This window comes from Nannobrachium achirus, assembly GCF_963921795.1.
Source record: "Nannobrachium achirus genome assembly, chromosome: 21".
NCBI classification, from domain to species: Eukaryota; Metazoa; Chordata; class Actinopteri; order Myctophiformes; family Myctophidae; genus Nannobrachium; species Nannobrachium achirus.
In genome coordinates, this window is record NC_137828.1 from 16,220,456 (window position 1) to 16,239,194 (window position 18,739).

At 42.7% G+C, this 18,739-nt stretch overlaps 1 protein-coding gene across 1 annotated transcript in view; it reads right to left on the reverse strand.

Annotated features, from left to right (window-relative positions):
* Positions 1 to 3,785: 3,785 nt before the first annotated feature.
* The window catches only part of stk17a (serine/threonine kinase 17a), a gene marked incomplete at both ends in the record, with an annotated part of 81,737 nt that continues 66,783 nt past the window's right edge, over positions 3,786 to 18,739 (reverse strand). Inside the window, 5 exons of the mRNA XM_080751650.1 lie at positions 3,786 to 4,149; positions 4,269 to 4,448; positions 6,061 to 6,109; positions 8,186 to 8,312; positions 10,086 to 10,236. Coding sequence (XP_080607776.1) covers positions 3,786 to 4,149; positions 4,269 to 4,448; positions 6,061 to 6,109; positions 8,186 to 8,312; positions 10,086 to 10,236 — 871 coding nt within the window. The remainder of the gene's footprint in view (positions 4,150 to 4,268; positions 4,449 to 6,060; positions 6,110 to 8,185; positions 8,313 to 10,085; positions 10,237 to 18,739) is intronic.

Genomic DNA, 18,739 nt, shown 5'->3' on the forward strand with positions numbered 1-18,739 from the left:
ATTGCATTGGTGGAAAAAAAATACTCGAATGACTTGAGGTATCAATACTGCAATATAGAAATATATAAGTAAAAGTCCGGAATTCAAAATGTACTTGAGTAAAAGTATGAAAGTATTGGCATCAAAATATACTTAAAGTAGGCTACCAAAAGTAAAAGTAGGCTACACCATGTTTGAAAATAGCAGATCTACAAGCTCACAACGCGTCGTGAGCTTGTAGATCTGCTATTTTCAAATAGCCTAGGTATAAAATGGGGCTAAAGTGGATTAATGTATGTTTTATAGTATAACCATTAATATCTACATACAAAGTAACTAGTGACTAAAGTTTTCAAATAGGCCTAATTGTAGTGGAGTAAAAGTACAATATTTGCCTCTGAGATGTAGTAGAGTAGGCCTATAGGGGTCTATTTTCAGGCCGAGGACCCCTTAGTTGAGAGAGCGATGAAGCAGGGACCCCCACAACCTGTAGATTCCATATAGTTTCATTGTTTGACAGCACAATCATCATGTGTATTTTGCATTCATGTCAGTTTGTGTTTGACAGATATTTAACCACTTGAACCGTCAATACTTAATAAAGTTGACCTTTGACTCTTTTTCCCCTTTACAAAAAACTCTTTGCCGAAAATAGCTGATCTACAAGCTCACAGTGAGCTTGTAGAGCTTGTAGATCCCCCCTGTTGAAGACCCCTGTAGTAGAGTATTGAAAACTGGAAATACTCAAGTAAAATACAAATACCTCAAAACTGTACTTAAAGGAGGACTTTGCCACTTTTCAACCCATCTTCATAGTGTTCATAATAAAATAGCAACATTTTTTTCTACTCGGTCCAAGTCTCGTAGGAGAGCTGTGGGAAGTTCAGAAATCCATCGTCTTGTGACATCATCATTTTCCAAAAAAAAAAACAAAAAAAAAAAACAATATATTTTTATCGCGAGAACAATATCTTCCACTTTAACATTTCAACTTTTCAGGAGTAGAAAGCCTGCATTTTCTATTAGCTTGGATTCCCAATCGATGATGTCACAAGACGATGGGTTTCTGACCTGCCCACAACCCTCCTCTGAGAAAAAAGAAATAAGCTATTTTTAGTGAGGACCAATTAAATAAATATAGGTTGAAAAGTGGTGAAGTACTCCTTTAAGTAAAGTAGGCTACTTAAAGGGCCACTTCACCTCTGAGACAGCCCGATCTTATTGTATTGTCTTTTGGGACACGATCAACATAATCCTGAGTTATTTATTTGTGTTCAATCTGTTTTTTGAGATATTTTAGTATTTCAGCATGTACTAGTGATGCGTTTTGCATCATATGATGCAAAAAAATTGTTGCTTTTGATAAAAAAAAAAAGTAGGATAACTTTTAAAGATGAATAATCGAGTATTATAATTATGGGGGGTATATCAAAATAAAAAGAATTGACCTTTTACTTCAAACACACATCTTTAGCATTAATGTTAAAATGTTAAAGCTTGAAGATTATGATTATACAATGATATACCAAAAAGAAAAATGCACTGGACTCCATAATCACTTTTAGACATTTTATTTACAATATCAGTACATTCATGTACAGTTGTTTCCATAATAAAGTAGCTTAGCATTTCCTGGAGACACAGTTAAGACAAAATGTACAGTAAGGATTCAATGGGTAGGTTTTTATAGGTCAGAACAAGCGCTTTCTCTCTACTTGTAAATGTATCTGTGATGTATTACTTTTTATTTTATCTATTTTTACGTTTACAAATGTATCCTTGTTTTGCACTGAATGGCATGGCTTCTTATATTATACAGACAAACATAAAAGTCTTAAGAATTTTAAATGTTCTTCATATAGTACATTAGAATTAGAAAACTCCAAACCCCTTGGTCTTAAACAAGATCTATAATAATATATAACAAATAAACACAATGTAAAAATAGTAATGCAATCCCACTTATGGCCCACACATCACTGCCTTTTTTCTCCAAGCATGGCACCAAGAGAAATTTTTATTTCAAAGAAAAGGAACTTTGTCCTTTGTACGAGGATCTGGTTTCTGAAGCAGCACAGAGAGAAAAACAGACCAAAAAAAAAAGAAAGATAGTTTGGCTTTTCGTGTTATGTGTTTTGACACTGGTAAGAGAAAGAGAGATGTCTGTTTCGTTCACCTTTATTTAGTATATTGTGTAACACATGACTGTTCCAACTTCAAGTCAACTCCTTTACTTGTAGATATATTTGCAGATGTATGACGGGTGGATATGCATCTCTATTAACAAGCCATGATTTCACTTTGTACAGACAATGCCCTGCTGTTGACATTAGCTGACATGCAGAGTTAGCTGTTACCACACCAACCCAACCTGCGGAATCTATGAGCTCTAGAAGTAATAGTGTGCTACTGAAATTTAACTCCATATTAGGATCCATCTTTTTTTTTTTTTGCTGTGCTAAATACCTTTGACAAAAAATAGCCTATCTACAAACTCACAACGAGTCGCAACGCAAACACACTGTGAGCTTTTAGATCTGCTATTTTGGCTTAATGTTTTCCCCAGAATAGAGACACTAGGGCGTGGCTAAAGCAGTGTTGTCAATACATCTTTTTTGACCAATCAATAAAAAAGGAGCACCGAGCCTTTTTCCCCAGTACCAAAGCAAAAATGTTCCAAAAGGAAGTTATTTAGTCTTCTTAGATGATAGGTACTAAACACCTTGTTAAGCTGGAACAAGCTTCCTACACATATTATTCCAAAATAATCTTCTTCTATCCCCCACTCTCACTCACACTGAGTGAAGTCGTTCAAGGAAGTCAGGTTCCCTCCCCGCCATGCTGAGCGGACGTTGGTTTAAAAAATGGAGACACGTGCATAAAGAGTCTGTAGCTTTAGTCTCTAGCAGGCTGAATGATGTCAGCATCAGAGTCCAAGAAGAAGTAACTCCGTCACACATTTAACCACACAAAACCCTGCATCCGTACTGTGGGGAAAGCCTTTGCAGGAAATAGCAGATCGACATTCAACAAAAGCTTTCCACACAATAAAAGAAAACAGAAAATACACTAGTGTAGAGCCCTGAGGGACTCCGGTCAACCATATGGGGTTATGTGGTTAAAGGGATATTTCACTTTCAAAAAAACGTTTTCTCATTTTATCATCTATTAATCTTTAGATATTTGATATTCATTTCCCCCATGTTGCTCCCTTCCAGGACCTTCCTATACAAACCCATTATAACTTCAAATTCCATTTTAACCATGATAGATTCAATGACAACAACTGTCCTTTTTTTCTGGTGACACCTAACACGTCCTCAAAATGGCTGGTGTAGGACTACAAATGCAACCCATGAATAGGAAGGTCCTGGAAGGGGGGAAATGAATATCAAATGTCTAAATACTGAATGAAGAAATTCAAAAACTGTCCTGGGTGTTCCCAAAAGCCTGATTAGACGATAAAATGACAAAAAGTTTTTTTTTAAAGTGAAATATCCCTTTAAAACCTGGAATCACCCATGCCTCTACACTAGGCCCCCTCCTGTTCCCGCTCTACGAAGCAAACTCTTTACCGAAATTAGCCCATCTCCAAGCTCGCGTCAATGTGCCCCATTGTGAGCTTGTAGATCGGCTATTTCCGCAAGAACATTCAAATAAGGGGCACTAATAGGTTTCATGTGGCTAAAGAACACATCTAAAAGTGAGTTGATTTGCAGGTGGGGTTCAGCAGCTTCACACTCCCCCCCCCCCCCCCCACCCGATTGGACAGGGGCTGTCGGTGCCAGTGGGGGTTCGAGGCGAGGTCAGCAGATGAACTCCCCGGCAGGGATCTCCTGCAGGCCGCCGAAGCAGGGCTCCTCGAACTTGAAGCGCTTGGAGATGGCTTTCTGCTGGCCGGCGGCCACCGCCGCCGCCAGGACCTCCTTCTCGGAGGTGTGACGGCACTGCCCCAGCGTGTAGGCGGCCATGACCATCAGCTCCTCGTGCACCTCTCCTTCTTCATCTTCTTCTTCCTCCTCCTCCTCTTTTTCCCTGGTCGGAGACTCCAGGCTGCCGTGGACGATGCTGGAAGCGTCGGATGCTTCTTGGAGCTCCGCGGTCTGCTGCTGGTCGTCCTGGGTCTGGAGCCAGGGGTGGCGGAGACACTGCTCCGCCGTGGCCCTCTCCCTGGTGGGGACGAGAGAACAGGGACGGAAGGAGTGTTAAGAAATGTCTCACGCAACAGCATTCATTTGAATAACAATAACATTGTTTCTCAGTTAATAAGGTATTAATAAGGAACTGACTGTGGCTTCTTTCGCAGCAGAGCTTGCATGAAGGACAGAGCGGCTCTGTCCAAATGCTGCAGCTCGTCGTCTGTGTAGCTGACGTTGAGCTGGGAGATGTTGAGGAAGGTTTCCTGCTTGTCCTCGCCCAGGAACGGAGAGATGCCTGTCAGCATCACGTAGGCCAACACCCCAATGCTCCTGTAAAAGCAAAACAGAGAGACAAGACCGTTTTAGTCACTTAGGGCAGATTCACAGTGCAGTCCGATTGATTTGAACTGGTCCCAAAAACAGTTGCCAGGTCCCCGCTGACCAGCATTCACATTGGCCAAGATTCTTTTGTGCCTGGACTCCCTGGAGTACACTTCATTCAACTGTAATTGTATTTGTGTGCCTCCCGGGGGTGCTGTTGACTATGGGGCTTTGGGAGATATAAAACGTCATGTCACAGAAGAAGAGTATCTTGTCAGAATATTAAAGTTTTTTAGGGGCACGGTGGTGCAGTGGTTAGCACTTCCCCTCACAGTTAGAAGGTCCTGGGTTCGATTCCCGCCGGGGGAAGCTGTGGGCGCTGGGGGCGTGTTTCTCCACCCGCGTCATCAGCACCCACACCCTAGGTGGGGTTGGCGATAGGGCCTCTCTGTGGTGAGTTTGCATGTTCTCCCCGTGTCTCCTTGGGCATAGGCCCCCACACAAAAACATGCAGTAGTCCTGGTTTCTATACTACCTCCCCCTAGCCAGCCGGGTGCTCCCCAATGTCCCCTGGTGCGGCAGGGGGAGAGCGGAAACCAGGACTACAGGTTACCGTTAGGTAGTCACCGGGTGAGAAAAATGGGTTGCAAAAAACGTGGGATAAAAAATATATAAAAAAATATATATATATTAAAGTTTTATTGTGTACTGATGTTATCATGAGTTGAAACAATAACAGAACAACAATACACAACCAAAGCAGTGTGTGCTGACTGTCATTGAAACATCACAATGTAACGCCGTCTGTAATCATCGCATAACATTAACGTCACTGGTGCATCCTTGGTATCTTAATAGTGACGTCGCGGACCCATCCTTGTTATTTTCATCATTGCAGAAGTGTCACTACTTCCTTGTTTATGGAACGATAGCTTCACATCGCAGCGCACCGCTCTTGAGGACGCATCAAACGGACTCGAGACTACCTCCGGAGGTGGTCTCGGGGCCGGCGCTTCTGAGGAAAGCACGCATGCGTCACACTATCAAAACATCTGCCAAGTAGCCTCGAGTGCGCACTCGAGACCGCAGTGTGAATCCACCCTTAGAGACCAGGGTTCTCAACCTTTTCAGGCCGGGCTTTTTAGCGGAAAATAACGGACCTACTGTACAACCGCTACAAGCTTGTTATGCTATTTTCACTGAATGCTTGCCCCAGAACAGGGATGCAAATAGATTTCATGCCACTAGACATGATTTAATGGCACAGCAAAGGACGTTATGAATAAAATGTGCTGTACCACAGTCAGTAAAAATATGTAGAATGAGCCTTTCTGCTCAACAATTCTATTAACAATTCCCACTGACAAACACAAAGGAGGAAGTTATTTCTTATATCAAGTCCGAGATGTCAAAGTCAGTATTTATTGAATTGAATCTTATTTTACTTGCACTACTCAAGTAGTAGTCAAAATCATGTTGATGTCACTGAACACATTTCTAAATGACCATGTTATCACACTACGAAAGCCAAAGACTTTGTTTCAATGCCATTTGACTCATTCAGCCAAATTTTAGTTCCATTCCATTGAATAGTCATGTTTAGTGGTGAAACCAGCCTTACCACATATCTGTTGCTGTGCTGATGGGTTCATAATTCAGGATTTCTGGAGCTGTGAAGAATGGGAAAAGAAAACAACACATCAAACACATATAGTATAAACTAAGATCATTTCTATGCAGCTAACAGCAGGGCTCTAGGTTATGACAATGTCAATAATTGTCAAGAGAATCAGTTTACATGAATAGATGCATCAGGGATCACATCCCAACAGCCTAAAAGATCTCCCTCACACGCCACATTCTCTATTAGCCTGTAAGTAGACAGCAAAACTTTTTGGACACTTGAAAAAATATTTAGTATCATTTTAAACTTGAAGTACAAAGTTATTTTCAATCAGTTCTAACCAAAATGGCTATTATCTCAAGTTCAACGTTTTCCTCGCAACATAATCACTAAAATATCGTCACTGTCGGGCAGAAACCTCGTATCTCCAAGTTTCAAATGTTTACGTCTTTTGGAAAAGCAAAGCCCTGCTTCATCATACAAGAACAAAACTAGTGAAAACAGCCGATCTACAAGCACACAACGCCTCGCGATGCGAGGGGTTGTGTGATTGTAGATCTGCTGTTTTCACTAGTTTAGTACATTTTTTAGATGATAAATACAAAACCAACGGTTTTGGACATACAAGGTTTCCACCCGACAACGACGATATAAGTTGCTGGGAGTGGAAAATTATAATGTAGGGGTGCCTCGGATTAAAAAAAATATTCATGGGGTGCCCTCTGAGACAAAAAAGTTTGGGAACCCCTGATCTACACGGACGACAAACACAACTTACCATTACCTTCGCCACATTGTTGTGACAGACTGATATCAAATCACAATAACAGTGTAAGAACTAACCAATTGAACACATCTGCCCTCTTATTGGCCATCCTCACAACGGCCATGGGTAGTCAATTATTTGCACAAAGCTGAAGCCTGCTGGACTTTCTTAATTGTCGCCGAGTTGCAGAGTTCTTGTCTCCAGCTGTAATGTGTCCCTCTGTCCCTCTGTGTCACTCAGCGCTCATTGAAAATCACACCCGTGTGAACTGAGCGGTGGTCCCCCCCCCCCCCCCCCCGTGTGTGTGTGTGTGTGTGTGTGTGGCCTGGCCTGAACAACAGCGCCCCTCCCTTAACATGTGTGGTCAGAAAAGGTACTACACCACAGGCTTGAGGCTACATACAGACCCACATAGAAACAAACATACCTACACACACGGCCACGCTATGGAGACGGTGTGACCACCGCTCAAAAATGAAAGACTCCTGGTCGGCCGCTTGGTCTCTTGTTGCCGGTGTGAATAACAACAATACTTTAGAGATGTGTAATAGTTGAAACACGTATCGTCAGAAGTGAATGTGCTACTTTGATTTCCTAAATCTCAACTTCTAGATAAAAAGAAAAAAAAGAGTCATGAATCTGCGAAGCAAAACCTACATTTTAAGGACCATGGAATCCAGTGGTGCTAATTTGGAGACACACATAAGTAAACAGGACAGAGTGACATGGCATATACTAGGGCATTCACCAAATATTCGAATATCAAAGTCACTATTCGACGTTGTTCACCGAAGTCGAATATTCACCTTTTTTTTTTTTTTATTGTTTTCTCTTAAATATATATATGAATGAGTTGTCAATGCCCCTGGTGGATGAATTTGTTAATGTTCTATACCAGGGGTTCTCAAACCCTTTTAGGCCGTGACCCCCAAAATAAACATATTTGAACTGGGGACCCCCACCCTGACAAGCACTTGGAATTGTAGGTTTTACATTTAATGTGACTCGGTTCCACAGATGAATATTGTGAAAATAGCCGATCTACATGCTCACAACGCCTCGCAACGCGAGGCGTTGTGAGCATGTAGATCGGCTATTTTCACAATGTTCGCCTCTTGCTGACTTAATATTTGACAGTTTGGCCAAACAAAGTTTGGTCCTGTCGAATATTCGACTATTCGAATACTTTGAGGTCAAATAATTTGAATACTAAAAATCACTATTCGTGAATGCCCTAATACACATACATACATATCGTCACTGTCCGGCATACGACGCCTCGCAGTGATAGATGGACGAACAGACAGACAGGCAAGACAGACAGATAGGGTGACATGGCTTCATTGCGTTACTCACCCACGTACTCTGGGGTGCCCATGATCTCTCTGAGTTCTTTGTGATTGTTCACCATTCTGGACAAGCCAAAGTCCACGATCTTTATGTCCCCCAGGGGAGCGTCGCTGGTCAGCAGAATGTTCTGAGGCTGACACACACACACACACACGCACGCACGCACGCACGCACGCACACACACGCACGCACACGCACACACACACACACACACACACACACACACACACACACACACACACAGTAAAGTAAAGTAAAACATTGAAACTAAATAATTCATTACACATCGGATGGCGTTGATAAAACAATGATTTAATCCAGGTTTTTTTTTATAGTTTTGTCCTTATTTGCGAGGATCTGAGTAAACGTAACCTGAGTAAATGTAATCCGAGTATTTCCGCTTTTCCGCCGCGAACAGAAAAATGACAATCGCGGCCATCAGTGCTTTTGTAACGGTCGGTTTTAAACATGAACGTGATCTTCATGAACGTGATCTTGAGTTAGATTACCAGATAAATCCACTTTTGTGGATTTCATAACCACATAATCATAAACTGTATTGGAAAACCGGATTTCCTGATTGAGTTATCTTGGCATTGTGCGAATTTGAGTTTTTCTCTTCAGCCGCGTCTGCCACAGACAGCAAGCTACGGTTTAATATAAAACCTTATCACATTCGACATACTCGCCGACGGCACCCGTGACATCAAAGAGTCACTATACCCGTCACTGTACCCTCTATGAGAGAGTAGGCTGGCCATCCCTTGCTGAGAGAAGAACAAGGCACTGGCACCAGTTTATTTTTAAAGCTATTGATGGGAAGTTACCACCTTATATCACTTTACTACTTGACTGGAAAACAATAACTTACCGGACTCGCTCAAGTGACTGGCTTTCACTTAAGGTTCCACCTGTTCAGTCCGAACTAGGGAAAACAGCTTTTTGTGTTGATGCTCCTGTTTCATGGAACAATCTACAATGCATGCTAAAAATTAATGCTCCAATATCGTATAGTCAATTTAATAACATGCTTTTAAATCTCCCTACCTCAGTATGCAATTGTTTTTAACCTACTATTTCCTTATGATGTTTTATTTTATTTTTTGTTGTTGTTGTGTATTTGTATGTCTTAATTGTTGATTTTTGTGTTTGTAATCTCGTCAGCATTGCAAATGAGGGTGAACCTCAATGCTCTTTTCGAGAATAAATAAAGGTTTCAATCAATCAATCACTCGCCAACGTCATCGACGGCATCCAGTGAGTTAACCCATTTAGGGCCTAGAATTATTGAATGCTTTAACCAGTGAAAAATAGCAGATATACAAGCTCACAGCGCGGCACCAAGTGCAGCGCTGCGAGCTTGTAGATCTGCTATTTTTTTTAAAGTCGTGAAAATGTGTGCAAATCTTTGAATATATGTATTTTCAAAGCGAACGTTTGTAACTCAAATTTTGCTTCTGGGTGGTCCCTGGAACTAAATATTTTGAGATGGGGGTCCGTGGCCAAATACATATCATTTTGGGGGTCCTTCACATGAAAGGGTTTGAGAACCACTGACATAGTAGTCTCTCAAGAACAGACTAACTGAGCTCCATTTAAGTGAAAAGGATCTTTTCTTTGACGATGGCTGGCCAGATTGCTGACGTAGAAACATCTCAGAAGGATTCAAAAGACACATATAGTATCTGGTCAAAATGAGCCCGGCCCGGCTCATATAAAAGATATTTTGAGAAGCCGTTCGGGGCTGAAATTAACGGAGTGGGGTGTTCTAAAACTTTAGCGATTTAATAGTTCGATCAAATTTAAGATTTGTTTAATTGAAAAGGTTACACAGTATAGCTCTAATCTTTGCACACGTGACACATAAGGCAACACTGCCTCCATGCAGCTGCAGGAAGGTGGTTACCTTGAGGTCGAGGTGGACCACGTTGCTGCGGTGCAGGAAGTCCACTCCCTCCAGGATCTGTCTCATTAACCTCTTCACCTCCTTCTCACTGAAGGCCTCCTCCTCGCCTCGCTCCGCCACACACTGGAAGTAGATCTCACCTCCTGCCGCGCTGTGGAGGAGCAGGGACGTGCACAGAACGTTAGAGGGGGCAGGGGCTGACATTTCTAAAAAGGGCCCTTTGGTTAAAAACATACATTTTACACCCTCAAGAGTTGTTAAACACCTGTAATTACTCAATTTAATCACTCAATTTACAAGAAGTCTACAGTCTACAGAATTACAGAAAGTAGAAGAATTGTTATTTTTGATTGACCTGTTACCTCACCACATAGTCGGGGGCGTTAGGGAGATGACATGGTCATTTTGTGCTAATTAGTCTAAAAGCGCCACATTTGCACAGATGTAGCCCAGGGTATGCTCTAATGATTTAGCTAGGGCGCCCGAGTCTGCGACATTCGGGGTCGCCACAGCGGCCAAATCAAATTGGGCTCCCATCGACTTTCTATACAAGAGGAAAATACCCGGAAAAACACTTTTTTTTCTGGGTATTTAAGTAGGATGTGAGGGCTCTAACTAAGGGTTTGTCATGATGCTGAATCCATTGCAAGCATTTGTTTTGCACAAAAAAACATTCCTTGGGCTATAAATGGCCCCAGAAAACGATGGTTACTGATGAGAAGTGATGAGTCATCACTTTTCAGAGTTTTGTGGGTGTTTTCTGGAGCTATGGCGACCCCGAAGGTCGCCGACTCGGGCGCCCTAGCTAAATCATTAGAGCATGCCCTGAGCTACATCTGTGCAAAATTTGGCACCTTTAGCGAGAAATATCCCTAACACCCCGACTAACATAGATAACAAAATATTCTAAGTTTTGGGTCTGAGTAAATAATAAATATATGGACCTTGGTATGAAAAAGGTTGAGAACCACTGCTGTAAAGCAAGCAACGCACACTCAACACACTGTCCTTTACTGTCTGTCACTACTAGCCATATTTCCATGACTAGGCTTGACCTGATGTTCTATCATTGTTGTGACACATTTCACATTTGAAAAGCTGCATGGAAAGTTGAACGTTTTGATAAAACAAGATGGGGTCTAATAACACATTTAACATCTTTATTTACGTTCACATTTAACATTACATTCTTGAACACAAACAATATGTACTGTAGAAGTGCAAACTTGGGAAACTCAACAACAAGTGTTTCAGGGTACAGATCACGGGTACAGGAAGCATCGCCTCCTCCATATGTGGTGACTGCCAATTACCACAGACACTGAACAGAATTAAGCCGACCAATAAGGGTGCCACAGTCAGGATATTCATATCGTCGTTGTCGGGCGGAAACCCCGTATCTCCAAGTTTCAAATGTGCACGTTCTTTCGCAAAGTAAAGCCCTGCTTCATCATACAAGGCCGTCGCACAAAAGTAGTGAAAACAGCAGATCTACAAGCACACAACGCCTCGCGGTGCGAGGCGGTGTGTGCTTGTAGATCGGCTGTTTTCGCTAGTTTAAATCATTTTTAAAATGATAAATGCAAAACCAACGGTTCTGGATATAACAAGGTTTTCACCCGACAACGACGATATTATGTGTGGAGTAATTTCCAGTGGTGCAGTGCAGTATGTGTGCGTTTGACCTCCCATTTAAACTCAGAACTCTATCAAACTATTATGACATACAGTACGTCCCAAGTTCAGCCTTTTTTGGCAAACCCCAAAGGGACAGGGATGTAATAGCTAATTATCTAGAACAGGGGTTTTCAAAGTGGGTGACGGGGCACCCTGGGGTGCCGTGACGGCAGTCCAGGGGTGCCGCGAGATAATTTGATAATATTTGAAATTTATTTGGACATTTAAAAATATATTTAGTGTCATTTTAAACTTGAAGTACAAAGTTATTTTCAGTTCAGTTCTAACCAAAATGGCAATGTTTTCTTCACAAACATAATCACTAAAATATCATCACTGTCGGGCAGAAACCTTGTATTTCCAAGTTACAAGACCGTCGCTCAAAACTAGTGAAAACAGCCGATCTACAAGCACTTTTCACTAGTTTAGTACATATTTTAGATGATGAATACAAAACGAACGGTTTCCACCCGACAACGACGATATGCTTTAAATATAAGGTGATGAAAATTATAATGTAGGGGTGTCTCGGATTAAAACAAATATTTATGGGGTGCCCTGAGACAAAAAAGTTTGAAAACCCCTGATCTATTGATTGATTGATTGAAGAATTTATTAGAAGTTTGCAATAGAAAAAAGTACAGTTTCATGACAGTACAAATCACTGGTACAAGGTCAACTAAAAGGAGATCCTAGAAAGCCGAGGCTTATTTCCACAGGAACCACACTTTAAGTATCTCATATAACATTGAAAGACAGACGGATAGAACATAGTACTTTATCTAGGATAATATCAGTTTCAAAAGCATAACATCAAATACAAAAGGCAGAATACAAAGAAAAAGGGGGGGGGGGGAGCATGGGGGCTTAGTCTATTTACAAGTCATATAACAACTGGTTCCCAAACCTTTCTGGATCAGGGCCCCCTTGAACATCTCAAAAGCATTCGCAATTTTAGAAGTATGGTAGATTACTGTTTCTTCTTTTGTAATACTGCATAAACCCATAGAACAACCACAAACTCAAACTCCTCCTGTGAACATACCCGCAGTAACTCACAGTGGCCAGAAGATGTCAGGCAATAGTAAACTGGCTTTCTACTGCATGTACTGTATGTAAATGACTAATGCAGACTTTTGATTGATTGAAGACTTTATTAGAAGTTTGCATAGGAAAAGGTACAGTTTCATGATGGTACAGTTCACTGGTACAAGGTCTACTAAAAGGAGATCCTAGAAAAGACTAAGCGTATTTCCATAGGAAACCATTGAAGTATCTCATATAAGACCGGGTATAGTTATGCCAAACCACACTTAGAGCTCAAGGGACGCACATCGACATGACTGTATGTTGGAAAAAAATATGAACTTGGCTCCTTATGCATTTTCCCCCTGCTACTCCTGACATACATAGATCTATGTTTTGGTTCGTTCAAGTAGAATCCAGCTTTTAATGACCGAATGAATGTGTACATAAAACGCTGCCCTCTTAGCTTTTATTCAGAGGTTTGAGAGACGGTATGAAAAGCACTTCATTTCAGCCTCTGAAGCCATGCATTGGTGGGGCATTCTCTCCCTGTTAGCCTGCTGGAGAAATGCCAGTACTGCATGAGTGCACAACTTTTTATAAATATTTTTTTGTCATGTATTTAATATATATGTTACAGTACGTTTGGGTAACTCAGTACGTTCATTGTAAGAGCGCTTGTTTTGTAGTTCACCACACACCAATCACCACCAGATGGCGACGACAGCCATTCACTAGTGAAGGCGCTGACGTCACTCGTTTGCGACTCTCTTTCTTTATTTACTAGCCTAGCTCGGCAGTGTTTAGCCATTAGCTTACTATGAGCTAGGGAGCGCTCCATTGTAGTCACTTGGACAGGGCGTTTATCGTGGGATTGCATTCACCACGGCTTCGTAACTCGCGCGGCCGGCCTTGGCCCGCTCTTCGCGGCCACTCGCGCCGCAAGGTCCGCTGGCCTTCGCGCCGCTTGCAATGTCGTGGACAATCGAGCGGCTCCGCCTGGAGGACGTTGTTGTGGCGACCGCTTGTTCCGCCCTGTGCCGCACGACGAGTGCTCCGTTTCTCGACCGTACTGTTTCTCTATCAAACCGTGACATATATATATATATATATATATATATATATATATATATATATATATAGAGAGAGAGAGAGAGAGAGAGAGAGAGAGAGATTTGTTTTTGGGCTTTTATGCCTTTATTGATAGGACAGTAGACTGACAGGAAATGGGGCAAAGGTAATCCGGATCGGGAATCGAACCGGCGACGTCGCCAAGCATCCATGCCTAATATGTGGCAATGCCTAAATGGTATGCGCCTGGTCCAGTAGGCCAGCAAGCGCCCCCTTAATATTTATTTTTAGTAGCATTTATTGATGCATAGTCAGCTACTATAATAACCAATATTAATTGCTTTTGTAGCCACTTTCTTGGAACTTTTTAGGCCAATAGTTTGATTCAATCCATTTGAGTGAGACTTCATGATGAATTAATTCATTTATAAAATAAATTGCGCTTCCTCTTGCTGGGCCTCTTTGAGTGTTTCAAATGTCTACATATACACTCCCCTGGTGTTTTGTAGCTTAATAATACACAGTAGAGTCCCGAGTGTTAATTCAATTCTAATTTCATTCTAATGCAATCTAATCTAATTTAATTCAATAAGTGAACCCTGCCATGCACCACGCCCTATGTGTGTGTGTGTGTGTGTGTGTGTGTGTGTGTGTGTGTGTGTGTGTGTGTGTGTGTGTAAAAAAAATCACCAAGCTGCCCAGAGGAGATAGCATTCAGAAAAAGCTAAGGTATGGCAACATGACTGGTGTCTTGCACGTGCGCGAGTCATGTTGCCATACCTTAAGAAGTACATTCTATTTCCCCCCGTTTCTACGGTTTCTTGGGCTGGATATGGCAGCCTAATGGTTGTTCAAGTGCAGCTAAACTTGGCATGTTAGTAAACGTGCCAAAATACCTTGTTAAAGTGACCATTTTGTTAAATGTTGTAGTTATTTTACTGTACCGGTAATTAACAACATAATAACCAGCAAAGATAGACAAAGAGACATTCATGGATTTATATTTAAAGGTAACTTTTATTTTCCCCCCTGGACCCAGGGTACCCCTGCCATACCCAATTGACGCCCCTGGATGGCCGTGTTATAGCACATTTCAACAACAAGGCAATTCAATCTGCTTTAGACAGAACATCAAACAAAGGGAACACAATTATACAATGACATTAGGATGCTTAAAACAAAAAACATGACTCCCCCTGACCAACCGGGGCGCATGATGGAGGGGAAAGTAACTGGTTGGAATAACGTGTTCCTTCCACACGCTACGTCCTACTCGGGAAACTCCCCCCTGTCGGGTGATAAGAAGCATCTATACTTGATCACTCCTCATGTATAGAGGGTATGCGCGTGACATCATAATCATACTCGGATGTTATGCAGGAACGCCTACTGAGTGGCAAAAACTACTTTCTGGTATTTATGTATTACCGTACATTAAACGTCATTAAACGACGATAGACTCACTTTGCCACTCGATTTGCCTTTATGCATGCGCATACCCTCTATTGAAGGAAGCTCAGTTCGGGGCTATCACCCAGGTTAGCAGAGGGAGAGCAGAGCCCAGGAGCTTAGGCAATTGGCACTGGGTGAAAAATAGGTTACATCGTGGGATAAAAAAAAGGTAAAATAGTCCGCACACCAAATTTGCTGCTTCCAGTTTCAAGTTTACTTTGGTAAACTAAGTACCAAAGTAAACTTGGAACTGGGAGCAGCAAATTTGGTGTGTGGACTCTTTTTCTAACAGGTCATTATTGTAAAGTGCTACCAATACTTTTAGTCCAGCACCCAGCCTACAATAGCTTATCACCTAAAAGTTGAGGTGATCCCCCTTCACCTCGGACTCTGATAAAGCACTCACTCACTCACTCACTCACTCACTCACTCACTCACTCACTCACTCACTCACTCACTCACTCACTCACTCACTCACTCACTCACTCACTCACTCACTCACTCACTCACTCACTCACTCACTCACTCACTCACTCACTCACTCACTCACTCACCCACCCACCCACCCACTCACTCACTCACTCACTCACTCACACACTCACACACTCACCCATCCACCCACTCACTCACACACACACTCACCCATCCACCCACTCACTCACTCACTCACTCACTCACTCACTCACTCACTCACTCACTCACTCACTCGTACATTGATGCCCCTGCACACCTCAATCGCCCCAAACTGTGTATGCAAGTTCAGTAATAATCATGAATTATGCTCTACTATTGCTGAATCTTTGATGGAGTGCAAGAATGAGAATGAGAGAGAGAGAGAGAGAGAGAGAGAGAGAGAGAGAGAATGAGAGAGAGAGAATGAGAGAGAGAGAGAGAGAGAATGAGAGAGAGAGAATGAGAGAGAGAGAGAGAGCGACCCAGGTCTCATGACAATGTGTCCAACTAGGTCAGAGTGCTTTACATGACACAATGTCTGGGCACTGGCCCCTCCTAAATGTAAACACACACACACACACACACACACACACACACACACACACACACACACACACACACACACACACACACACACACACACACACACACACACACACACACACACACACACACACACACTCACACACACACACGTTGGTATGTGACATACTCATTCCTGTGAGGCTCAGACTGCAGTAGATCTACTTTAGGTGTTTTCAGGAGTCAGTCCGTAGTACAGACCGCCACCACAATAACAACAACATTGTACGGCGGCCCACCACCACCTCGGCTTATAATCTCATGAACCCTAGCGCGGGGGTCTTCAACTGAGGAACCCCTAGGGGCGGGGGTCAGCAACCCAGAGCCGCCCTAGTGGCTCCCTGGAGCTTTTTAAAAAATGTATGAAAATGGAAAAATATTTTTTGTTTTAACGATTTTTTTATCGTCAAGTTTCAAATTTGTATGTTTTTTTTCTCGCAAAGTAAAGCCCTGCTTCATCATACAAGACTGACGCACAAAAGTAGTGAAAACAGCAGATCTACAAGCACACAACGCCTCGCGGTGCGAGGCGTTGTGTGCTTGTAGATCGGCTGTTTTCACTAGTTTAGTTCATTTTTTAAAATGTAAAACGAAGTTTTGGACATACAAGGTTTCTTCCCCCCGACAACGACGATATATAAGGCTTTTATAATTTTTTGCGGCTCCAGACAGATTTGTTTTGGTTTTTTTTTGGTCCAATATGGCTCTTTCAACATTTTGGGTTGCCGACCCCTGGGGGGATAGGATAATTTAGAGCAGGGGTCTTCAACGTATTCAGGCCAAGGACCCCTTAGCAGAGAGAGAGATGAAGCCCCTCTACATATTGTATAATGTGTGATGCGGATTTTCTTCGATTTCATAGATAGATTCATAGACTTGTTTGACATCACTGTCATCAGTCTGTGTTGGATTTGTGTTTTTTAGTAAAATTTGACCTTTCAAGCTGTACTCTTTTTTTTACCTCTACACCAAACCTATTTGCCGAAATTATCCGATCTACAAGCTCTCAACGCCACGCGCTGCGAGGCGTTGAGAGCCTGGTTTCTTTCTTGGTTTCTTTCCCTGTATTGCCTTTCTAATTTTATATTAGATAGCTGATCTACGAGCTGATCTACAAGTTCAATATTCTGCCAGTCCACTGGAAATCTACTCTCTTGCCAATGGCAGGACGGTTTTGAAATGGCACAGTGTGGAAGTTGACATGAGATAGTTTGAGAACCACAGGTGTATGTGTGTCCCTGGAGAGATGCCAGCGTGTGGGCATGAAGGCTGGCGCGGGGCATGGAGGTCACACAGGGCCTTAGGGGGAGAAGCCCAGAGTTTGCTCCTGCTGTCCTGCTCTAATGTAATTAATGAAATCAATGCCACACCAGCGTGCCGTGTGTGGGAATCCATCGATGGAGCGTTGACCAGCCAGCCGGCACCAATTGTGACCCACATTCACTGTCGACCCGTGCATGGCATGCACACGCGTGCACACACTGGCACACCAGCATCTTGACATGTTCCTAATACCGTTGCCTCCGGGCAGAAACCTTGTATCTCCATAATATCTACTTTTTATGTTTTAGTTTGTTTTTAGTAATTGAATGCCCTATTTGGTCATACTACAGTGTCACACAAAAGTAGCAAAATAGCCGATCTGCAAGCTCACAAGGGCTTTTTTCCCCTTCTGAACCTTTTATATCCCACAATTTTGTAACCCATTTCCACCCAGTGCCAATTGCTCGAAGCTGTAATCCTGGGCGCTGCTCTCCCTCTGCCAACCTGGGGAGAGCCTCAAACTGAGCTCATGCTTCCTTCAATGCAAGAGGAGTGAGCAAGCCGCTTCTTTTAAACTGACAGGGGGGAGTTTCCCCGGTTGGACGTAGCGCGTGGAAGGAACACGTTACTCCAACCAGTTCCTTTCCCCTCCATCAGGCCTACTAAAACTAAATGGATTTCAATATGTGTATGCACTACGCAGTGAAACTCATTCAAGTCACCCAGGGACTCATTCATGTCATGGTCCTGGGGTCCCGGGGATGCGCCTCCATTGGAGTCCATGTTAAAATAATTTACTGCGTCGCGGTGATTCCACCGACGTCCGACACCATTTTGCGCGCGTAAACTTTATATTGAGGACTCATAAAACTTTTCCTAGTAACATCACTTGTATGTAGGCTACCACACACACACACACACACACAGACACACACACACACACACACACACACACACACACACACACACACACACACACACACACACACACATACAGTAGTGTACTTCAGGCGACAGGGGCTATCCCCCACACTGGAAATTACCCCCCGCCCCCAGCCTTCTTTCTCTCATGGCTGGTAGCCATGTTTCTGGCCAGTCACGTGCGGGAGAACTCGGCTGGGTTGACATAA